Here is a 25,525-nt window from a genome sequence, read left to right on the forward strand (position 1 = left end):
TCTTTTCCTGAGTTCTGAACATTTTTGATGCACCAAATTTTGCCTTTTCTGCACAATTTCATAATTTGATCTTGTCTTGTGTCCTCTTTTTTGTCTTCTGAAGTTTTAGTGTTCATCAAGAACATTTTCACATCATGATAAAAACATTAATTTGAAAACCTGTCAATTTTAAGAGTTCTTGTGTTTCTTCTTTATTGCCATCTTGCAGAATTCCTAGAGCTTTGGCTTTAGACAAGTAGTCCATATGAAGCTTTTTGAGACGTTTCTGGATTTACTTTAGTTTTGTTTGTAGAAAGAAACTGTGATTAATTTCTTTGCTATAAATAACACAATTTAAGATGGAAGCTTGGGGCCATAAATAAATGGACCTTGGGCCGCAATTGGCCCCCGGGCCGTACTTTGGACACCCCTGCTCTATAGGATCAGTTTGCTCCACCACAGAAGATGTGAATTCTGTCTTACATTTCAAAAGTGGTCAAGCACAACTTCTATTAAATTAACCCTTGATGTTGTGATGTTTATCTTCTCTATGAATTAATGTAATCTAAGTGTCTCTCACAGTAAAGCCTGAAATTGAGAGACAACTTTTTCGATATAAATAGCTCTGCAGCGGCCCTTTGTGCTCGCTGGATGTTATGAATCTCCAACCTATGCAGGCTCTTTCTACTTTACACAATGCAAATGTTATGTTAATTTGAGGGATATACAGTATATGCTCCACTTCCTAATTTGTCAGGGAATTTCAGACACTCAGGTAAACTCTGATGAATGAGTGCTCTGATAATTACATATCAATTTGTCTCAAATTCTTATCTGTAATTTAAACTGAGTAAAATTCAGACAATACAATCTTTGTAGATGCATGTAGGCAAACATGAATTGAACAGAAAAACACCTATAGATAAAGTGCACATACAACCAACTGTGCAAAATGACTTCTGACTAAAGTTGAGAGAAAACTCTTTTGGTTGAGAAGAAGAAAAGAAAGAGTTATAATACACAATGAGTAGCGGTTAATGGTCTCAAATTAGAGCCTGTTTCAAATACAAGCCCTTCTACAATGTATAGTACTTCAATTACTGTACTAATACACTTGTGGACAAGTTGGTGGTAATAAAACAATATATATATTTTCAAGTCTTTCCTTGCTAATGACTTCCTAAACTTCAGAGGGAAGCATTACATCATTTTATCCACTACAATTATTTGATACCTTTGTTTGATTTGTAAATCTACAAAGGTCTCTTGCTCAAGCTGTCTGCAGTCTCTCTCTACCTCTAAGAGCAGGGTTGTGGTTCTTCAATTTTTTTTTAATTATGTATTTATCGAAGAAAAATTCAGCAAATGATTCAACAAATTGCTGTCCCATAAAAAAAATATATTAAAAAACTAAACAAACAAAAAAACAATTGATTGGAATAGCAAAATCCAAGTATCACGTTTTTGTGCATTACGTGTTATAATAAGCTTGTTATTTACGTGTATACATTTACAACAGGGATTTAATTTGATAAAGAATCTTTGTTAAAACTGTGTTATTGGTGCATAAAGTTGAGTAAAGAACCCTGAACATAGAGTCCTCTTCTGGTGAGATGAATAACTCAAACTGAAGCTGAAGTTTTCTCCCAGGTAAGATCAGGTGGACGTGGAGCTGAGTGAAAGGTTTCCTAACTTTCATTATGAGCACAAACACTCCTCAATTCAGCTCTGCTTTCTCAGTGAAGGTCCAAAGACTGCATTGTTAAAATGATGACGTTTTATGGGAACTGACAGACGTCCTAGCTGACCAATCACAGACGAGAATGAAGCAAGGGGCGGGGCTGAAATCTCCGGCGGAGGCTGGGTGTCGCCTGACCGGATGATGACAGAAGTTTGCGGGTTAATGTGGCGACTTTTATCATGCAGACTGCTACTTTGTAATCCCACCGGGACTCTGCGCGTGAAGGGGACTCTTGACTCTGTTCTCTGTGTGTGTTTTTATGATAAGAACTATATAAGAGTGTGACAACACGCTGTGCCAACTGGGAACTTTCTGTCTGCTGGGAGAGCGACCCTCTGGCTCTTATTTCCCCGGGTTGGAGATCGGAAAAGAGCCCGCTGGGCTGACCGAGGTGCAGCGATGGGTAACCGGGGAATGGAAGACCTCATTCCCCTAATCAACAAGCTCCAGGACGCCTTCAGCTCCATCGGGCAGACCTGCAACTTGGACCTGCCGCAGATAGCGGTTGTCGGCGGCCAGAGCGCAGGGAAGAGCTCGGTGCTGGAGAATTTCGTTGGGAGGTTGTACCGTTTATATGTGATCTTGGATTCATGTGACATTTTATTACTTTTGTTGACTTTGCAGTTACTCTTTCTGTTCCGTGAAGGCAGACGAAGCTGAGCTTTTGCGTAAAAGTCGCCAACTAAGCAGTGTTACGCGCTGTGTTTCGGTGCCTCCCAGTTCCTAACGTTTTACTTTTCCAACGGATATTTCCATTTTGTAGCAAAGTTACTCAGGATCCATTTTTACGCGTTGAACGGAGGTAAACAGCAGTTGGTTAAAACAGAAAACTGTGGAGAAAAGGGTTTCAAATAGACTTTGTTCATGAGCTTCACGTCCTGAACTACACAGATAAAAATGTTCTTATTTTACAACACCAGTCTGAGCAGTTCCTTCGTCATAAAAGGCCCATTCTGTCAAACATTTACAAAAGACAGTTTCTCCTTGAGACTTCCTTCTTAGGGTTGTAAATACATTCATACACACCTCACGTTTCAAAGGTCAGGTCGATGTTTTACCTCCATGGGTGAGGTTTTTAGATGTTTACAGGTCTAATGAGGTCACCAGAAGATGGAAGAGTTTGTCTGAGAATACAATCAAATCAAAGAAATCTGCTGGACTAGTTTGTGAGGTTGATGAATGAGTTTAAAGGAATTTGAATGAGCTCTTGTTGACCCTCTTTCCATGACTAATAGCTGCAAACCCACTTTCAAAAAGGCACGTGTTAGGATCATTTGGTTTCACAGTTTTGAGAAGTTGCTGTTTGATTTGGACTAAAAAAAGAGCAGTCTGAGAATGTCTCTTGGTGGGGAAAAGGAAGAGGAGGAAGCTGCGGCTGAGGCCTAATCTGCTGAAGATATTTGCACAGCTCTGGGCGAAGGTGCCGGAAAAGAGACCACTCTTCTCTCATACATGACAAAATGATTTCACTTGTTGTCCATGAGATTGGGAATGTAGATTAGGCAGCCATGTCTTCTTTTTTTCCTGCTGCCTTTTGTCTCAGAGTCCCAAGCAGTGGCCAGGGGAGACAGTAGGGGCATTGATGTGTTTGTGCTGGGGTCATCAGTGATGTCACCAGCTGCACTGTCATGTGTATATGACACACACTGGGTACCAGATACCCGCAGAGGGGAATTTCGCTGTTTTCTTCTTTGTTAATTAGATTACAGAAAAGCAGAGATCACACACCGGCTTATTAGATCACTTCATGCTTACATTACATTCACTTCATTACTATAACTCAGTTAGAGAAAGGTTCTGGGTTTGTGTTTGTCCGGCTGGGTGTCTTTTTTGAAAACCCAGTGGTGTCCTTCCTTAGGGGTGTTCGAGTACACTAAAGGGCTTGATGGATGAAAAAAGAGAAGTCCTAAACATTCGTCACCAAGTTTGAAGATTATTCTACAATCTTTTATTTTGTTTAGGAAGTACCAGAGGATTTAAACTCTCCACATACTCATGAACTATTCAAGACAAATAATCCGATTGGTCCTGGGGAGACAATCCCTTTTTTTGCTCATATGTAAGCTGTGTTGAGGGTTAGCATGTAGCCTCTGCATCATTTAAAGGGTTTGGTGTCACTGCAAAATAAAAAGATGTTGAGTTAAAATAATAAAAAAGCTAAATCTTAATTTAAATAAACATCCCACTGGTTTCTGAAAAGGCATTTTAAAGCCAGCAAGGCGGTCACCAAATTAAAATGCTGACTCAACTTAACTCTCGGTATCTTTAGACACAAGCAAAGAGGCGTCTTTTTAGCCGCCTGAGAAACGGCTCCATCACTTGTGTGTTCAAATAAAAAAATGAGCGACATAAACTAAGTCTGTTTGATTATTTAATAAGAGGTCTCATGAGGAATCCTTGACTTTTGCCGAGAGCCTCAAGTGGACACTCAAGGAACTGCATGTTTGTACACTTCTGCACTGGCCTCTCTTTTCAACACCAGAGGCTGCTGCTTGAAATAACATGTAATCAAAAGTTATATGTAGTTTTACTTAATTTAGAAGTTTGATATATTCTCACAATTGTCATATGTTTAATTTCTGCAACTAATCAATCAATTTATTTAGACCACGTGTTGTTCAGAAGAATAACAAGATGGCTCCGTTGAACGTCACCAGAGTTCAAGCTCATGTCTGACACACCGAGTTCAATCTCTGAGATAAACACTCTTAAAGAACAACATCGTCACTTTTCAAGATCTGAGCTGGATAGATTGCTGTCTGATTTTCACTGATAACTAGCTCGCTAACGATTATATTATTCATGTCCTGCTTTCATAAGTGACAGGAAGAGATGAGGAAAGAGGGCAGGAATCACGGTTGTGTAACTTCCTGTCTGCTCTGTCAGCAGTGGACAACAGAAACAGAAGTGTCCGAGTGTGTGTGTGTGTGTGTGTGTGTGTGTGTGTGTGTGTGTGTGTGTGTGTGTGTGTGTGTGTGTGTGTGTGTGTGTGTGTGTGTGTGTGTGTCCAAGTGTGTGTGTCCAAGTGTGTGTGTCCAAGTGTGTGTGTCTTTCTCTGTTTGTTCGGCCTAATTACCTACACTATAACTCAGCTCAGTCAGCTCAGAGAGGCAGAGAGGCAGAGAGAGAGACAGCAGGCAGACAGGGAGACCTTTTGATGGCCTGGAGAGATGTGTAGTCAGTGACCTGGACATGATCACAGTTGTATTGAACAGGAGTTTCCATCCTGGTGAACGCGTTATGTGTAACGAAACATGTCTCTGTCTCTGCAACATTCACAAACGCTGCAACACAATCTCTGCCACGCATCAATAATGCATACATGTTCACGTGAAGGGTTCAAATCTAGAGCTTCAGCTCTCACTCAGGTAAAAGAAGGAACACATTTTATTTTATGCTTTTAATTCACCAAGGAAAAAAAAATATGTTGAAGAATTACTGTTGTTTGTGAAATTAGCATCAGGCTGATGGAGCTGTGGCAGATTTATTTGAAGCAGATACTCTCAGTTATGGGAAGTTTTGCTTGTGCTAATGTTTGTTATGTTTGCTTCCTCTTCCTCTCCCCTTATCTGCTAAAGAACGCTGCAGGAACCGTATTTATGAACAGAGTTATCAATCGTCATGCCCTCTTATTAATATCAAATAAGAAATTTAAACGAAACGTCTTAAAACTAAAAGAACACATTCACATAAATCACTATGATAAGGAATCATAGCTGCGACAGGAAGCATGTGGAGATCAATTTAATATATTAGGAGTACCTGTACTAATGTTTTGGCTTCACTTTAGGCGAGCTGTCATGCTGTCAATCTTATTGCGCAATCTATTGTTATGTCACATATCTATTAACTTATTTACTCTCAGTATCCTTGTTCCTCAGGTGTGTGTGTGTGTGAGAGTGTGTGTGTGTTTAACTTTACCTGTCTCTCTCTTTCAGGGATTTCTTGCCAAGAGGATCTGGCATCGTCACGCGTCGTCCTCTCATCCTGCAGCTGGTTAACAGCAAAGCAGGCGAGTTTCTCAGCACTGAACTAAGAACAAGTTACATCTAACAGGAGAATAGCATGCTAACAACATTATTGCAAAACAGTAAAATTGTATATGCACTATTTTCATATCCTGAAAGCCTAGTCAACAAGTCTTAGGAATCCTTTTCATGTAAATACTCGGCTCATAAGAGGATCCTCTGCAGAGCTTCCAGGATGTGTGAAAATAAACGTGTGTGCAGTTAATAGACATAAAGTGCATGCAGACTTGTTCCCTCTTCTCCTTTCTTTCACTCTTCTATCCAGTTATTGACAGCAGACCTTCATCTCTCATTGCTTTGTGTCTCGATCTCGCGCCTTCTGCTTGCAGAGTATGCAGAGTTCCTGCACTGTAAGGGCCGCAAGTTTGCGGACTTTGATGAAGTCCGTCTGGAGATTGAAGCGGAGACCGACCGGATCACAGGATCCAACAAGGGCATCTCCCCCATCCCCATCAACCTGCGTGTCTACTCCCCCAATGGTAACACACACACCTACAGAAACACACACACTCCGAGTGGCAGCTTTTCAGACTCCATTATTTTACATTTCTTGCCGCTCACCTCTCACAGTGCTGAACCTGACGCTGATCGACCTCCCGGGGATGACAAAAATTGCTGTGGGAGACCAGCCTCAAGACATTGAGTTTCAGATCAGAGAAATGCTGATGCAGTTCATCACCAAAGAGAGCTGTCTGGTCCTCGCCGTCACCCCGGCCAACACCGACCTCGCCAACTCTGACGCCCTCAAGATCTCCAAGGAGGTGGACCCTCAAGGTGAGTGGACCTTTTGAACTATGTGTGTGTGTAGGATAATGTTCGCTCAGTTTTTCTGTCTTTTACTGAATATTTCTTTAACTTTCATTTAACTTATACTATTTTTTTGTTTGTTTTTCCAACACTTTGATTCATTACCAAATATCTGATAGTGCTAGCGTTGATAAGCAAAGGTTAGCACACTTAGACCGTAGACTGCTTCACAGCAACACAACCGTGGGATTCAGTTTTTGTCTGAAGCTTAGGCTTGGATGCCAAAAGGAAAGAGTTTTATCTGTAATTTGAAAGTGTGTTATTTTAACAGAAGGGTGTGATGTCAGTCCTGCGTCCCCACCTGCAAGCTTTTGTGCAAGCCTTGTCTCCACCAACCGAATATGTCAGCACCCATCAAGGCGGTATGCTGGCTTCTGACTTCAGCATTGAGTTCATCTCTACTCTATCTCTATTTTGGCATCATAAGGCAGTTTTCTGGTTCCTGCTTGTAGGAGTATTGTCCATTTCAGCTGGACTTTGATGAATGCAGAACAAAACATCAACGTGTAAAGTAAAAGGGGAAGCATGTGATCCGCAGTAATGCTCTCTCTGAACTCATCCGTGGACATAAATGCAGAGGAAGCTGCATTCAAGAGCAGCTAACAATCCGCTCTTAGACGTGGTTTCTCGAGTTGTGAGCCGGACTGTAAATGCAGCACACGCTACAGAAAGTCTGGCTACACCAGACGCCCCTAAAGTTAGCCCTCACTCCTAAGGGCCTCTTTATTATTGTTATCCTCTTTAACGTCTGCAATCCTGAAACTTGCCAGGAATTTTCAGGAGCGTCTGGTCCCCTTATTTTCTGAAGTTGCAGGTTGCATGTTGACACATGCCCTCACAGTGTGTATTATCCGGTGGTTTGGCAGGTGTCTCCTGAGTCTGGGTGTGACATCAAAAGGTTTCTTTACTCTCATGAAGATTTAAAAGCTTTTCAAGATTCCTTAATCAGACTCTTCTTTATGTTTTACTCTATTCCTCATCATCTTTATTCTTGTTTCTCTTTCAACCCTAACCTCCATGTTATTTTCAATGATAGCACTGAAGTTTGCAGTCAGACAGCATCCCCGGCTGCACACTGGTAGTCTTGTTTTTGCCTTTTAGCAGAAGCATTAAAAAGAGCTGTTAAAAGTGTTCATGTCAAACTGTAATATAAATAAAACAGATTCAGTGATGTCTTTTAAATCTCTTCCTAAAACCCATTTTTACAGACTTGCTTTTATGTGACTTCACCTTTCTACCCACTTTTACTTCTTTTTTAGTATTATTTTTACCTTTTATCTAACTAATTAATCGTTTTAAATTGTATTTGTTTATTATATTATTTATTGTTTAAATAGATATTTTTATTTTTTTCATATATTATTTTAATGTTCCTAATTTATCTTTTTCACTTTTTCTAATTTCCCGGATGTGATGGCGTCCTCTTATTCTGAAAATCTCTTTTATTGTCCTTTTAATTCTTTAATTAATTTAACAATTTGAATTTATTTATTTTAATTTGTTTAATTTATTTATCTTTGAAAAACCTCTTAAACAATGATTTATTGTTCTATTGCCACACCACTTCATCTTGTTTAATTTATGTGTATTCTTTCTTACCTCTTGGGTTGTATTCTGTTTTGCATTATTAAAATTCCTCTCTGTCTGTCCAAAGGTTTACTTTGTTATTTGAACCATGCTATGCTTGTCAAAGCACTTTGTAAACATTTTTCTTAAAGGTGCTATATTATTATTATTATTATTATTATGATGATGATGATGATGATGATGATGATGATGATGATGATGACACCTTTGTGTTCAGGGCTGCGGACCATCGGTGTGATCACAAAGCTGGACCTGATGGACGAGGGCACAGACGCACGAGACATCCTGGAAAACAAACTACTGCCCCTCCGCAGAGGTAAGAGCCATGTTGACTCGATGATGGTTCCCAAACTGGATTAGGTATAGAAATATTTGCCCTTAGGTGCTTTTGTGCACTTCATTCCACATTTCTTGGAGGTAATGAAACAAGAAAATGATGCTGTTTACATTTTAAACAAAGATCCAGTTCAGTCTCAGTATGCTGCGTCTACTTTTGACCTCCAGACCGGATTCACACTTAGATTAGGTTCAGGGGTCAAAAGCGATAACTACTAAAGTTCACAAGCCCCTCATCTGTTTTGTCCTTCAGGGTACATCGGCGTGGTGAACCGTAGCCAGAAGGACATTGACGGGAAGAAAGACATCAAAGTTGCTTTGGCTGCTGAAAGGAAGTTCTTCCTGTCCCACCCCGGATACAGACACATCGCAGAACGTATGGGCACACCGCATCTGCAGAAGACCCTCAATCAGGTGAGACCTGGTCACACACATGTACAGACAGATGTACAGACACATACAGACACATACAGACATATGTACAGACACATGTACAGACACATACAGACATATGTACAGACACATGCTCTGTAAGTGCAGGTCTAATTTTGTGAATAATTTCAAGCTCATTTTATCCTCTCATGCCGTCTCTACTGAAGCGCCTTTGATCCGCGTTGCATTAAATAATGGGATAATTGAGCACATCTGCATCCTCTTAAATTGTTTTCTTTCATCCTTTTTTCCAGCAACTCACCAACCACATCCGAGACACGCTGCCGGGGTTACGCAGTAAACTGCAGAGCCAGCTGCTATCGCTGGAGAAAGAAGTAGAGGAGTACAAGAACTTCCGCCCTGACGACCCTGCACGCAAAACCAAGGCCCTGCTCCAGTCAGTGCACAAACACCCCGACACACACAAAGAAAACTCAGTTCACAGGAGCTGAGGAGCAATCATTGTTCTGTTCATTCTGCAGGATGGTGCAGCAGTTCGGCGTGGACTTTGAGAAGTGCATTGAAGGATCAGGAGATCAGGTCGACACCTCTAACTTGTCCGGTGGAGCGAAGATCAACCGCATCTTTCATGAGAGGTTTCCCTTTGAGCTGGTGAAGGTGAGCAGAGTTTGGATCTCCATTTCTCCCGTGACAGTTTTTATTATTCATGTCTTTTAGATTGAATGATCTCAAGGTCTAAAGTTTCCTCTTTTATAAACTTTGATGTGATTGACAAGAGTGGTTGATACAGCCAGTAAGATTCTAGGGCAAACACAGGTTCCACTCAGTGATAGATATGCACTGATTAGTAGGAAGAAGGCTCTCAACATCACAGGCGACCTGTCCCATCCTTTGCACTACCGTTTTGAACTGCTCCCATCAGGTCGACTGCCACGAGCCACAAAGAATGTTTACAAGAACTCTTTTGTTCCAAGAGCAATTAATGATTTAATTCTTAGATTGCAAAATCAAACCTAACTTTTTAATTTTAGTAAGCTCTTAAAGGTGCAGTTGGTAGGAATGGGGCAAGATACTATACTTTTCTTGTGCTGCGTTTGGAGAAAAGGTCATAATACCCAGAGGTACTCATCAGTAATTGAAGTCATTGGAGATGATGGTGAAATCTCTGCGTTTTCCAATGCCTTTGTATCAAGCAATGTTATTATTCCCCTCGTTCCCGTTATCACGGACCAATCAGAGCTACTCTCCAAATCTCTGTCCTGATCGGTTGAGTGGCGGCCCCTACTACGTCGTCCTGATTGGCTGGGAAACCGGCACTACTTCCTCATGGAATGCGCTCGAGAAGTAGGGGATATCTGGTGGGGAGGGGTAGTGTTGACATTTGAAATTTCTCTCCAAACTGATGTTTATATCACGACTACTGACAGCAGCTTTAAGTCAAGTCAAGTCAAACTTTGTTTATATAGCTCATTTCAAAACAACCGCAGTTGGCAAAAAGGGCTGTACAATCTTAAAAACACAATCAATAAAAACAAATAGTAATTAAAAAAGAATAGATAACACAATAAAAAGTCACAATAGATAAAAGCAAAATAAACTGTAGCACCCTTTTTTCAATTGAATTGTTCATGTTATTATAGGTCACATCAAAGGTGGAAAAAGTTCTGACATGATTTATCTTTGTCTCATGCTTCAGGGTTTTTAGGTGTTTTTGTCAGATGTTTCTATAATGAAATACAATTAGAAGCATTTCAAAGTATCAAAAGCTTTTATTGAGAATTACACAGAATTCATGCAATAAGTCAATATTTGCAGTGTTGAACCTTCTTTTTCAAGACCTCTGCAATTCTCCCTGGCATGCTGTCAATCAACTTCTGGACCAAATCCTGACTGATGGCAGTCCATTCTTGCATAATCAATGCTTGGAGTTTGTCAGAATTTGTGGGGTTTTGATTGTCCACCCGCCTCTTGAGGATTGACCACAAGTTCTCAATGGGATTAAGATCTGGGGAGTTTCCTGGCCAAGGGCCCAAAATCTTAATGTTTTGTTCCCCGAGCCATTTTGTTCTGACTTTTGCTTTATGGCAAGGTGCTCCATCATGCTGGAAAAGGCATTCTTCATCACCAAACTGCCCTTGGATGGTTGGGAGAAGTTGCTCTCGGAGGACGTTCTGGTACCATTCTTTATTCATGGCTGTGTTTTTAGGCAAGATTGTGAGAGAGCCCACTCCCTTGACCAAAAAGCAACCCCACACATGAATGGTCTCAGGATGCTTCACTGTTGGCAAGAGACAGGACTGATGGTAGCGCTCACCTCGTCTTCTCCGAACAAGCCTTCCTCCAGATGCCTCAAACAATCGGAAAGGGGATTCATCAGAGAAAATGACTTTACCCCAGTTCTCAGCAGTCCAGTCCCTGTACCTTCTGCAGAATATCAGTCTGTCCCTGATGTTTTTACTGGAGAGAAGTGGCTTCTTTGCTGCCCTCCTTGACACCAGGCCTTCCTCCAAAAGTCTTCGCCTCACTGTGTGTGCAGATGCACTCACACCTGCCTGCTGCCATTCCTGAGCAAGCTCTGCACTGGTGGTGGCCCGATCCCGCAGCTGTAACACCTTCAGGAGACGGTCCTGGCGCTTGCTGGACTTTCTTGGGCGCCCTGGAGCCTGTTTGGCAACAATTGAACTTCTCACCTTGAAGTTCTTGATAATTCGATAGACGGTTGACTGAGGTGCAATCTTACTCGCTGCTATAAACTTCCCTGTTAGGCCCTTTTTGTGCAATGCAATGATGGCTGCACGTGTTTCCTTGCAGGTGTCCATGGCTAACAGATGAGGAACAATGGTGTCATGCACCATCTTCCTTTTAAAGTGTCCAGTCACTCAATCATGACAGATTGATCGCCAGCCTTGTCCTCATCAACACCCACACCTGTGTTAATGTGTGTGACACCTGTGTGTCATTGAAATGATGTTAGCTGGTCCTTTTGTGGCAGGGCTGAAATGCAGTGGAAATGTGTTTTTGGTGATAAAGTTCATTTTCAAGGCAAAGAGGGACTTTGCAATTAATTGCAGTTGAGCTGATCACTCCTCATAACATTCTGGAGTATATGCAAATTGCCATTATAAAAACTGAAACAGCAGACTTTGTGAAAATTAATAGTTGTGTCATTCTCAAAACTTTTGGCCATGACTGTATGTATGTATGTATGTATGTATGTATGTATGTATGTATGTATGTATGTATGTATGTGTGTGTGTGTGTGTGTGTGTGTGTGTATGTGTGTATGTATGTATGTATGTATGTATGTATGTATGTATGTATGTGTGTGTGTGTGTGTGTGTGTGTGTGTGTGTGTGTGTGTGTGTATGTGTGTATGTGTGTATGTGTGTGTGTGTATGTGTGTATGTGTGTATGTGTGTATGTGTGTACATGTGTACATGTGTACATGTGTCTATGTGCAATGTGCAAGTGTATATATATATATATGTTTTATATTTTTTTATTCCATATTTTATATCGGCTCCTTTAAGTAACTCTGCTGGCCATCACAGTATAGGAAGAACCCCAAGCGCTATCTCTGTTCTTGTCTACAAATGTTGTATTGTCTATGTGAAGCTGAAGGCAATTTTCCACATTGTGGACAAATAAAGTTCTACGTAATCTAAAAACAGCAAGTCTATCACCTCAGCCCTCAATACACTATAACTAAGATATACAAACGAACCCACAGATTTTGCCTCTCATCCGGCCTCATGTTGGCCTGTCTGCTGAACTCAACCAGAGGAAGTGGTCTGGTCTCTGTTGGTGTAGCACACATTTAAGTCATGCCCTTTTTGTTGTGTTTGTCTCAGATGGAGTTTGATGAGAAGGAGCTGAGGAAAGAGATCAGCTATGCCATCAAGAACATCCACGGTGTCAGGCAAGTTGAAACACCTGGAAATGACCTGCAGTTTGGCCTCACTGTGTCTGTGTGTGTGTGTGTGTGTGTGTGTGTGTGTCTGTGTGTCTGTGTGTGTGTGTGTGTCTGTGTGTCTGTGTGTGTGTGTGTGTCTGTGTGTCTGTGTGTCTGTGTGTCTGTGTGTCTGTGTGTGTGTGTGTGTGTGTGTGTGTGTGTGTGTGCGCGCGCTCTCACCTGTCGGCCAGCTGTGTGTGTGTTTGTGTCCCCTCAGTGTGTTTTCTTACATCTGTGACCGGTGTTTGTTTATTTAGTGTCGAGCTGCGTGATCGCCTCGAGGCCTTTTTTTTTGTCCACGTGTTGCCATTTTGACTCCACTCTTCCCTATTTGGTCTTCCTCTTTCTGTCCCCTTGTGTCCACCTTCATCTGTGCCCCCTCCCCTGGTCCTTGTCTCCATGTGTGTCTCGTCTGTATAACATCCAGGACAGGCCTGTTCACCCCTGACCTGGCGTTTGAGGCCATAGTGAAAAAGCAGATCATAAAGCTGAAAGAGCCGAGTCTGAAATGCATCGACCTGGTCATTCAGGAGCTCATCAACACAGTCAGACAGTGCACTAATAAGGTATCGCTGCATGGTCTCTTGCCTGGCTGCCACGTCTGTACATACACATCACAGAGACCAGCTGACCCGAGAGCTGCCAGGAGACATTTGGTGCCTAACTAGATTCATAGCCGAGGCTTTATCTCTTCATTCTGACAAAGATGATGAATTTAAAGTACATATTCAAATTTACAGTCAGGCTTTGAAGCCTCGTTGTTTGAACAGCGGACATATGTGGTGTCTCTGAGAGGCTGTGTGGTCACAAAGAGGCAGCTTGTTACTGTTTCTCTGCAGGCTCATCACAAAACAAGCTGCAGGTTGGAGGCCACAGTCACGCTCGCAGCTCCGATACTGACTCTCAACATGAACCTGCAGCTTGTTTTGGTTCTGTACATGAAGTAGAACTAACTCAATGACTCTTTTTTTCTTTCTCACATTCCTCATCCTTCATTTTCTCTTTTCAAACTCTTTATCTCAAACTCTTCCATCCCACTTGGATTTCCCTTTCTCAACCACTGCTCCCTTTGTCTCATCACGGCCCATGCTACTCCATCGCCTTCTCCTCCCTCTCCTCCTCCTCCTCCTGACATTACACCTCCAACTCCCATGATGCCTCGCCTCACCACAGGACAGGCCTGTTCACCCCTGACCTGGCGTTTGAGGCCATAGTGAAAAAGCAGGTCATTAAGCTAAAGGACCCATGTCTGAAATGTGTCGACCTGGTGGTCACCGAGCTTGTGGCCCTGATCAGGAAGTGCACTGAAAAGGTAACGAGGAGCAGCGGGCAGGCAGATTTCACAAAGATGAGTACAGAGAGAAGAGATAGAGAAGGAAAGACTTAATGCAAGCTAAGGGTGGTGGAGGGAAGCGTTTTAATTTGAATAACTAACCTGTCGATGTCTAGTGCTGTTGACTGTCTCCCTTCCCCGCTGGTTAAAGCTTCACTGAGCACACACCCACCCTCCTTCCTCACTGTGGTGATCCTGGACCCCTACTTGCCCACTTACCCCCTGCAAAACCCTCACCATGCCTCCCTCCTGAAATCAGATCCCCACTCTCACACTCTGAGACCTCCTGCTGGGACATGTGGCTGTTTGTACCCTGTCATGTAACGGGAGGTTTGTGTATTTTAACTGTGGTACACCCTTTTCTGCACCTCTGACGCCAATGAGACCCCCCCAAACAAGACCCTGATTGTCTTCTTTTTCTGACCCTCAGCTCATCTTTTTCATTCTTCTCTGATTTAAAGTGACTCTTTATCAGCTTGAGATAATGTTGTGATAAATGCTGGGTTCAGATCAGTCCTTACATGTCTACTTGAACAAATCTCAAGCTGATGAAGGTCTAATCAGTCAGTGCATGCCTCCTCTGTCTCCATGTGTCGGACATCTTACCTCGTATTTGTGTCTGTAGTTTGCGTCATTGTTTGGGTGTAACTGTGTACGAGGATAGACAGTGTTTACAGTGTTCTCATGAGCCTACATGTGTGTGCAGTAATAACGGTGCCTGCAGCAGTGTGTGTGTGTGTGTTTTCTTCTGTGTGTGTGTGTGTGTGTGTGTGTGTGTGTGTGTGTGTGTGTGTGTGTGTGTGTGTGTGTGTGTGTGTGTGTGTGTGTGTGTGTGTGTGTGTGTGTGTGTGTGTGTGTGTGTGTGTGTGTGTGTGTGTGTGTGTGTGACTACAGCTGGGATCATACCCTCGGCTGAAAGAAGAGACTGAGAGGATCGTCACCACCTACGTCAGGGAGAGAGAGGGCAAGACCAAGGACCAGGTTTGTGTTTGTGTGTTTGTGCGTTTGTGCGTTTGTGCGTTTGTGTGTGTGTGTGTGTGTGTGTGTGTGTGTGTGTGTGTGTGTGTGTGCTGCGTGCGTGCGTGCGTGCGTGCGTGCGCATGTGTGTGAGACAGATACCGACCTGTTAAATCTTCAAACCGTCTCCTCTTCTTCATGGTCATGTTGTGATGTTGTGTTCCCGCTCAGGTGCTGCTGCTGATTGACATCGAGCTCTCCTACATCAACACTAACCATGAGGACTTCATCGGATTCGCAAAGTAAGACTCAACTTTACTAAAGAGGTTCCTGAAGGAGAGGAGGATGTATAGCTTTAAGGTTGTGGAGCTGAAATGATAAAGTTAAACAGCTGATAAATCAATTAAGTGATTGACTTTATATCGAATGTGATCTGTCGGTCATTGTTTATTTTGTTCACCAAAGAATAGTTTAATTCTACTTTATCTGTAAAGCAGTTTTCAATAATAAAAATGTGACAGAAAGTGCTTTACAGAGACAGAAAATCAATAAAGACAGTCAGCACTTCCACCCCTTGTGTTTGCAGAAGACAAAAAAAGAAGTGATAAATAAAGGACTGAATAAAACAGGCGCTGACAAACTGAGAAAACACTCTCATGACTTCGTAATGATGCAACAACAGAGGTAGGATTAAAATATTAAGACTGAAGACAGCAAAATGAGACAAAAATAAAAATGGATTAAAATAAAAAAAAAACAAAGCAATACAATTTAATCCAGAAGTTAAAATATAATAATAAAAAAGTGCTTAAATTAACTCTTCAGTTATGAACTAGGATAAGACGATAAATGACAATGGTAATCTCATAAAAAAGAAAAGAAAAACTAAAAAAAAACTGATTTATGAAACTAGAATAACATGAGGAAAAATCTGAGTAAATACAGGGAAATAAAACAAAAGGAGACAATGCATAAATCAATAGTATATACACTACCAGTCAAAAGTTTGGAAACACCTTCTCATTCTGTGTTTATTGTAATGATTGTAAACACTGTAGATTAATACCAAAGACATCAAAACTATGAAAGAACATATATGGAATTATTGAATGAACTAAAAGTGTTAAACAAAGCAGAATCTGTTTTATATTTTAGATTCTGTAAAGTAGCCCCCTTTTTCCTTCATGACAGCTTTGCACACTCTTGGTATTCTCTCAGTCTGCTTCATGAAGTGGTCTCCTGGAATGGTTTCTAATGAACATGAGCCTTGTCAAGAGTTCATTTGTAGAATGACTTGCCTTCTTAATGTGTTTGAGACCATCAGTTGTGTTGTTCAGAGGTAGGGTTAGTACACAATGGATAGCCCTATTTGACTACTGTTGTAATCCAGATTATGGCCAAACCAGATTATTTCATAGTTTTGATGTCTTCAGTATTAATCTACAATGTTAAAATAATTAAAATAAATACAAACGCTTGAATGAGAAGGTGTGTCCAAACTTCTCACTGGTAGTGTGTAATGAAATGTGATATTAGAATAGTGTAAAAACATATTCCAGTTTAATAAGAAGTATGAAAAGTGTTTTTCAAGAGGTACAGGGAGGAAGAAGGGCGTTTATTTGTGTAAATATGAAGATAACATATGAAGATTTGTTTTGTATGAATGCATTCAAGTATTAACAAAAGATAAGTACCAAAAAAGAGGTAGATTCAATACATTTTTATTTCTTCAAATTAAATCAAATCATAAAGTTACCTAAAGTGGAGTAAGGTAGAGGCAGACTAAAAAAGTGATAACCTGTACTGATACGGTGTGTGGTGCGTTGCTTTTACTCGTGAGAAGTTTTTATTTGTTAAATATGTGTCAGTTAGAGTGGACTTAAAATGAATAATTAAAAACACTTCCTTGTCCCAGTCATTCAGTTTTGTTGAATTGCTTTGCTTTGCAACAACAATAAGTTGCATGCCTTTTATGTGAGGGAGGAGTGTGTTTATATCATCTTTAATACGCATTGATAGGTAATTTTACCCCCACCAGAAATCAAATAATGACAATGATCTGTAGTTAATATCTGTATCATCTCCTCCTCTGTGCTCTGTGCTAAATATGTAAACTAGAGCTCATGTTATTGAACTCTCTCCTGCAGTGCCCAGCAGAGGTCAGCTGCTAACGCTACCAAGAAGAGAGTCATGCCCAACCAGGTAACTCACCTGTTCTCACAGACTCACTCATGCTGTCACGCCTCTGTAGCATCACGTCAGCTCCTTCCCCTGCTGCTCTTTCATTTCTGTCACTGTCTTTTTACCGTCCTCCTCAGTGTCTCTTCTGCTCCACTTTTACTCCCTCACGTCTGCTGCCCTCTCGTCATTTCCCTTTCCTCTTTCTCCTCCTACGTTCCTCCTTCTTACGGCTCAGGGAGGGATTCTTGTAAGCTCCGTCTGTACCCTCTCCCGTCACTTCCCTTTCTGGTGGGCGGGGGAGTCGACCGTCACTCAGGCCGTGCTGAGAAACAAGATTTATGCTCCGTGACGAAGAAGTGGGAAGTGAAAGAGTTGCAGTCTTTGATGAGTTATGAAAACTAGAAACCATGACCAAGTTAGTGACCACTCGCCCTTAGTTTCTGGGAAATAACGTTACACTTTGACTCTTTTTTTCGTGCACCCAGGAACTCATCAGTGTCTCTTTTTCTGTGCCGCTGATATGAAACCCACGAAAACAGCTTTATTAACGGACATTGAATCATAACTCCTCACACCACGAATAATTATGTATTCACCTTATGTGCACATGTGCTATTTATGATTGTTGTGTGTTCCCTTTTTTAACATCTTGCAGGAATGACAGTTTATGTTTCAAATGAGAGTTTATTCAACTTCATTCAACTTCACACAAAGTCTTTGAATAGATACCTTTGGATGAACTCTAGTCCCTGTTGTGGTTTCTCCTGGTTTTACTCATGACAAGGACAGGACATGACATGACTGTCAGATTGTTTATTTAAACTCTTACAGGTTCTTTATTTAGTATCTCAGTGGACAACTCCCTTACTGCAGCATGTCAGCGTTTCAGCAGAGCACAGGCAGTGTTTCTGACAGCGTGCGTTAAGAAACATCTTCTGTTTTTACGGCTTTTACCTGGATTATTTATATTATATATATATATATATATATATATATATACATTACCAGTTCATCACCATTCAATGCGTTTGTATTTATTTGAATTATTTTCAACATTGTAGATTAATACTGAAGACATCAAAACTATGAAATAATCTGGTTTTACCATAATCTGGATTACAACAGTAGTCAAAAAGGGCTATCCATTGTGTACTAACCCTACCTCTGAACAACACAACTGATGGTCTCAAACACATTAAGAAGGCAAGTCGTTCTACAAATGAACTCTTGACAAGGCTCATGTTCATTAGAAACCATTCCAGGAGACCACTTCATGAAGCAGACTGAGAGAATACCAAGAGTATGCAAAGCTGTCATGAAGGAAAAAGGGGGCTACTTTACAGAATCTAAAATATAAAACAGATTCTGCTTTGTTTAACACTTTTAGTTCATTCAATAATTCCATATATGTTCTTTCATAGTGTTGATGTCTTCAGTTTTAATCTACAGTGTTTACAATCATTACAATAAATACAAACCCTTGAATGTGAAGGTGTTTACAAACTTTTGACTGGTAGTGTATATATGAGAAACATGAAGTGTTAGTCTAAGTTCATGGAATAAATCACAGCAGCCTTCTGATTGGAGTTGATGTTGCATCCACTCACAAGCAGGTTCCTAGTTATAGTTCCAGTTTTTGACACGTGTTGGAAGTGATGAAACATGAGTCACTTTTTGATTATCTACTTCTCTGATTCTGACTTTAGGGTCAGCAGTTTTGATTCATGAGAAGACGGTAAACTTCAACCAGCTGTGAACATCTCCTGGATGTACATCTTTTTTGGGAGCAGAGTCTGTTTCTTTCAGCCTCATATCTTTCCAAGGGAACAAACTGACTCTGACACGATCTATTCATTGTTGCACCACACATCTTTGGTATTACACGTCTCTGCTCATCATCCCTTTGTGTGTGTGCCCTTTGTCTTGTCGTCCATCAGTCTGACGGAGAGAGAGATGCACAGAAGGTGACTCTTCACTGGAGCTCTTCATCAGTTGTTTTGCTCTCTGTGTGCTGTGTGTCTCTTTCTGTTGAACTAGGTGTTGTGTTCAGTTTTGATACCAGTTTTCTGAAGATGTCTATGTTTGATATTTGCTTCCTGTGCAATAGGGATGTTAGGATATGTCACAAGACGGTCAAAAATCGGTACAAATAAGGGTGGGTTAAAATCGATTCAACAAAATGTGTATCAGGATATTGTTTTTAAACAGTAGAGGGCGCTATCTGCATTATACTCTGCTTGCTCAACATCATGAAGTCTCTTGCGCTGCTCTCTCGTCACTGGCTGAGTTGAGCTAAACAAACATGGTGGCAGCAGGTGAAGACCGAGCAGGTCAGGATGCACCTTTGTGTTTCCAGTCTGAGGTACGGCAGCATTTTGTCTTTCCCTTACATTCCTGAAGAATAACATGTCAATTCACAGCCAGGAGCAGAAGCTGCTCGTTAGTTTATTTAAAGAGATTTACCTTATTTGTTTTAATATTTCATACTTTCATTTGGGAATCGTTTTCCAACAAGGTATTTTTGTACGCTCATTTTAAGTTTTTTCGCAAGGTGTTGAAAAAAGTGTGCAGTGGTTTTATTTGAGTTTCAACACACCTTCAAAATGAAAAAGGATTACTTTGTTTACAAAGAAATCTAAGAGAACAAATATATATCCCAACTGTCCATATCTGAGAGTTGAAACCAAAAAATTGTGATTCGAATCGGATCATGGGTTGAGTGTATCCTTACATCCTACTGTGCATACATGTGTTGAAATTCACTCTGACCTCTCGTGCTCAGGTGATCCGTCGAGGTTGGCTCACGATCAACATCAGTATCATGAAGGGAGGATCCAAGGACTACTGGTTCGTCCTGACTGCTGAGTCTCTCTCCTGGTACAAAGATGAGGAGGTGAGGCTGATAGTTCACTCTCTCTCTGTCTGTGGGAAAGAAAGGAAGAGCTTTTTTTAGAGTCCCAGCTCCTCTTAAAGTTACTACTGAGTTATGAGAATATAACAGTATAGAAAACATTCTGCACAGTCTGACCTGCTGCTCTGGGTTTCATCAGGAGAAAGAGAAGAAGTACATGCTGCCTCTGGATAACCTGAAGCTGAGGGATGTGGAGAAAGGCTTTATGTCCAGCAAACACGTCTTTGCCATCTTCAACACAGAACAGAGGTATGAATAATATAATCTGAAAAATCATTTATTCTATTCTGTTTCTGTTTTAACCTTTGCTTTATGTTTCTGTTTCTGTCTCACAGGAATGTGTACAAAGACCTGCGGCAGATCGAGCTGGCGTGCGACACTCAGGAGGATGTGGACAGCTGGAAAGCTTCGTTCCTCAGAGCTGGTGTTTATCCAGAGAAAGACCAGGTACAGGAAGAGTGTGTTTACATTTTAAACAATGTGTGCGGTTTACAAATCAAATGAACCAAAGGGTAAATATGATGATATTAATAATATTTAAAGAAACACAGCCCACATGTGACTAGCTGAGTGTTTTATAACTTCTCAAATAAAGCTGGGTGACATACGCTCAAGGACTTGGTTTGAAACTGAGTTCTACAGTTTTACTCAGTCCTGCAGACACATTTTGTTTATCTTCTGTTGCTTTCAGGCCACAGAGACGTGTCTTAAATTATTTTCATGTTTGTGTGGCTTCTAACGGCCAAATTCCACCAGATCCGCCTCCGGTCCGTCACAGCATCGGATCTGATAAGTTTCTATTCTAGTCAATGTGTTAACCTCCTCTGGATCCGCTCCGTTGCGTTCCGGCTGCGTCTCTGATCCAGCAGGTCGGAGTCCCCCTGATTAGTTACAGAAGACCTCTATTTGTGCCGGATGCCGGAGCATGACACATCAATCTCAACAGAGCCGATGGAGCGGGACAGGAAGTCAGGTTTCACCAAAACAAAATGAAAACATCCGGTTAATTTTCAGAATAAAACACTCTGTGTTATCACCAGATCGTATTTCACTTAACTACAACAACAAACCAAAGTCATGATGAGCGGAGCCAGGCCTGGAGTCAACAGGTCAGAGGTTTTCAGAGGACCAGAAAGACAACATGGATGAGGAGAGGAGGAGGAGAATCCTTGATTCAGTGATTACTGTGGGGAAACCTAGGTCACATGACTCCAGCTGTCCGGCAGTCCTGCTCTGTGCTGCGCTCCGAAAACGCAACCGGTGGGTGTTGACGGACGAGAGAGCACGGAGCCGGTCCGCAGCGGATCAGAGATGGACCAGACTGGAATCTGGTGGGAGTCCTGTGTAAAAGTGAAGTTAAAGGCCACAGGGTGCAGCAGAATATTACTCCAAGCATAAAATCACCTTTTTTTACATCCATCAATTAATTATAAAAGTTAAAAATGAAAAGGATCCTTTTGTTCTTGTATTTGATTTAAGAGTTTTTCATTTATAGACTCAGCCACTGTACTTTATGAGGCCTGGTTTGTAAAATTGAGTTAAAGGCTGGCCAAAAGAAGAAAACAGTCATATAGACTTTCTATATAGATAGAAAGATTTTTTTGCTCACCTCTCTCTCTCTCTCTCTCTCTCTCTCTCTCTCTCTCTCTCTCTCTCTCTCTCTCTCTCTCTCTCTCTCTCTCTCTCTCTCTCTCTCATTTTCAGCCGGATAATGAAGAAACTTTGAATTCCAGCGACACCGTGTCTATGGATCCTCAGCTGGAGCGACAGGTGGAGACCATCCGCAACCTCGTGGACTCGTACATCGGCATCGTCAACAAGTCTATCAGAGACCTCATGCCGAAGACCATCATGCACCTCATGATCAACAGTGTATGTCTGCAGTTTTTTACTCACCCCCGTTCTCTGTTAGTCACACTCAACTCTGAGCGCTCACTCTCTCTGGTTTTCTCTCTCTATCTCTCTCTCTCTCTCTCCGCTCTGCAGGCGAAGGACTTCATCCACTCTGAGCTGCTGGCCTATCTGTACTCAGCGGGGGATCAGGGCAGCATGATGGAGGAGTCTGCAGAGCAGGCTCAGAGGAGGGATGAGATGCTGAGGATGTATCACGCTCTGAAAGAGGCACTGGTCCTCATAGGAGACATCAGCACCTCCACCATCTCCACCCCCGTGCCTCCACCTGTGGACAACAACTGGATTCCCAAGGAACCGAGGTAATTAAACAAACACGACATAAGTAGGCTGATAAAAAAGAAGAGATTTCATATTGAAAGAATGTCTCAACTATAAAGATTGACCACCAGAGGGCGCTGACGTATCATTTTCTGTAATGTTTACGGTTTGGGTGTGTGATCTTTTACATCCAAAATAATGAAAGAAAAGACTGTTACAAACCACCATGGCATCAATATTAAGAGATGTTGTATTGTTATTTTTCTGTTCTAAGATCATGATTAAGTTTTTTTTTTTTAAGCCATTAGAGTAGTTTTCTTCTAAAATGTCGAGCAGAAAGAAAGAGGTGGTTTCATTTCCGAGACAGGTCTGAGGAGCAGCTCTGACACAACCTTTAAACCTTTTGGCCTCCCCTCATACTCGTTCACATTCTTAATTGGTCAAATAGGACTGGGGATTTTATTTGACCCTGCAGGGATGTTCATAAGTCAGGTGTTAGTAGTTAATGCACAGTCTACCTTAAAGGAGGTTAAGAGGCCAGGTTTTGTGGTAACAAGATGTTCCTGTTACTGAGCACATAAAGGTGACACAGGCCTGATGAAGCTATGTGGGTCATGTATTCAGACAAGTATATAGAGTTAACTGACATCAATGTTAGCTTATGAGACTCTTAAATAAATACAACACATGTTGCAGTTAAAGAGGTGAAAGAGAGGTGTGCTTCATTTGTTGTATGATGTAAATAAATATATTTAAAGCCTCTTTTTTAGACGTCAATGAAACATACAAACTAACAACAAATATAAAAAAAACTTAATAAATATGCCTGTTTGGCTGAATCGTCTTTTTTATTATAATTATCTATATTTAAAATATTTCAAGTGAAATAAACAAACCTTTTAATTTATTTAAATCAAGCTGCTTAAGTTTGAACTCATCACCATCCTGTGTCTCTGTCTCAGTCCTCCTCCAGGATCTCGTGCTACCGCAGCTGCAGCGCCCCCTCCAGGCCGACCCCCAGCAGTGCGAGGGACGACCCCGGGTCCTCCGACTCCTCTCAACCCCTCTCCAGCTTTCGGAGCCCCACCTGTCCCATCCAGACCCGGCCCAGGAGACACCAACTCGGGCTCTGTCCCTCTTATCCCCTCCAGGCCAGGGCGGGTTCCTCCTGCTCTGCCGCCCGGGATCCCCAGGTAAAATCGTAACACACACACACACACACACACACACACACACACACACACACACACACACACACACACACACACACACACACACACACACACACACACACACACACACACACACACACTCACATGCACATAATAAAGCATCTGATGCTTTTCTGGCTTTTGTATGGGTGGTAGTTTTGGGGTGCTGGTGTAGAGGTGTACTTCATGTTCTGGCATTGGTGGTTTGGGATTCCTGTTGCATGACTTCTGATGATATTTTGCCTTGCATGTTTCTTCCCCCTCCTTCCCCCCCTCCCCCAAAACCTCCCCCTTCTCTCTTCCTGCAGCAGAAGACCTCCGGCTGCTCCCAACAGACCCACTGTCATTCGTCCTTCAGAGCCCTCCCTGCTTGACTAGAAACAGAAACTTTCTCTTGGTTTACACTTTTATATTTCTCCTGGGCAGAGATAGTCTCTCTTTTTTTTTCCACGTGTATTCTCTTAACGACAAACTGTGTCCTGTAACTGGTAATCTGATGCTGTTTTTGTCTGTGCATTCTCAGAAACATCATGTCTGTAATTTTGGTAGCTTTTTTAACAAAGTATATGATGAAATATTCTGCTCTCAGTATTATGATAAAGGGATACATTGATGATTTATTGACTCGCAGGTTAAAACCAGTGAGTCGTCTTGGACTCTTCTTGTTTCATTTACAATGAAAGTGTCTTAATACAACATTTGATTTAAACTTTTATATTATGCTAAAATATACCTTTAAATGTTTTTTTTATGAGCTGTAGACTTGCTAACAATTTGTCAGTGATCTTACACACTAAGCACCTCATTAAGGAAGCAGCACTTTCTGATAAAGTATTTTATTTCCCTCATAGTCAACAGACTTTCCAAGATTATCTAAAGATTACTTTATTAAAAATTAGACTGACCAGAATGTTTATGCTTCTATATTTTGGTTGATCACTTTATTAAAGGGATATGGGAGTTGATTGCTGCCACCACAGTGAAAAAATTAACTTGTGTCATGTTATGGATATCAAAGTTTTATTTCTACTAATTTGACAGTAAAATGATTTAAAGATATTACAAGAAATGTTTTGATTACAACATAAAAAATTCTATTTAACAAAATCTTTCTTTTAATAGGATCACATGTATTGTTTTAACTCAAAATGTTAAGACTCTATCTGTTTAATTTGGTCTCGGATCATCAAATTTGAATCTTATTCCAATACTGATCTAAGCAGACAGATTCATAATAATCTTTCACACATAAGTTATGTTCGTTCATTATAATCTATCACCTTTAAGATGATACCACATTATCTACATACATGTATATGTGCTGGACATGTGAAACTATCTTAAAGTAGAATGAAGATAAGATGCACTGTGAAAACTCTTCAACGGAACAATTTACATTTTATATTTTGACCTTAAGCTGTGTTTAAAATTGACGCAGTTGCAAAGATGTCAACCATTTCTCAACAATGGAGGTTGCTATAATGGAAATTCTGTCTCCAGCTAAAGAAACAGGCGGAGGTGTCCTGACAAGCAGCTGAGCAAAACCTATGTGTAAAATGAGCCCCGCCCCTTTTTACTGTGTTATTATGTATAACTCTTGGCCTTAATGAGTAAGGATGAGTTCTCAGTTATTTTCCCCTTCTGCATTAGCTCCTGTTTTTGTACTCGTTTGCCTCTTTGGTTAAAAATGATGCAGATTTGTTTTTTTTTCCTGGGTGGCAGCAGTGGGCTTCCGTACGAGACAGAAGGTAGCAGATAGAAAAGGTCGTCTGATATATTACTGATCATTAAACTGATGGAGTTGGCTCATCGTCAGTGAAATTCTGATCCACGTGCCTCTGGAGGAAGTGATTTAAAAGCCATAATGATAACAGGACGATACAGGAGGATTCCTTTCAGAGGGTGTTTGACTGAATAAAGGAGTAGAAAATCAACCA

General features: G+C 41.2%; 1 protein-coding gene across 4 annotated transcripts; it reads left to right on the forward strand.

Annotated features, from left to right (window-relative positions):
• The first annotated feature begins 1,808 nt into the window (after positions 1–1,808).
• On the forward strand, positions 1,809–25,525 carry dnm2b (dynamin 2b). 4 transcript variants are annotated; one of them, XM_034687864.1, is made up of 20 exons: positions 1,809–2,280; positions 5,659–5,732; positions 6,078–6,227; positions 6,319–6,522; positions 8,360–8,458; positions 8,732–8,892; positions 9,165–9,307; positions 9,393–9,528; positions 12,723–12,790; positions 13,251–13,389; positions 15,051–15,137; positions 15,345–15,415; positions 17,261–17,315; positions 20,077–20,187; positions 20,345–20,454; positions 20,541–20,652; positions 21,910–22,077; positions 22,192–22,418; positions 23,340–23,570; positions 23,897–25,525. In XM_034687864.1, exons 1-20 carry the CDS (start codon positions 2,120–2,122, stop codon positions 23,964–23,966), a joined length of 2,577 nt encoding a protein of 858 aa, XP_034543755.1. In that variant the 5' UTR covers positions 1,809–2,119; the 3' UTR covers positions 23,967–25,525. The 4 variants fall into 4 exon arrangements, with proteins under 4 accessions (XP_034543755.1, XP_034543757.1, XP_034543756.1 ...); XM_034687866.1 differs by having other exon boundaries at positions 23,900–25,525; XM_034687865.1 differs by lacking the exon at positions 13,251–13,389 and adding an exon at positions 13,997–14,135.

The sequence above is a fragment of the Notolabrus celidotus genome, chromosome 7 (assembly GCF_009762535.1).
Source record: "Notolabrus celidotus isolate fNotCel1 chromosome 7, fNotCel1.pri, whole genome shotgun sequence".
In the NCBI taxonomy this organism is placed as follows: Eukaryota; Metazoa; Chordata; class Actinopteri; order Labriformes; family Labridae; genus Notolabrus; species Notolabrus celidotus.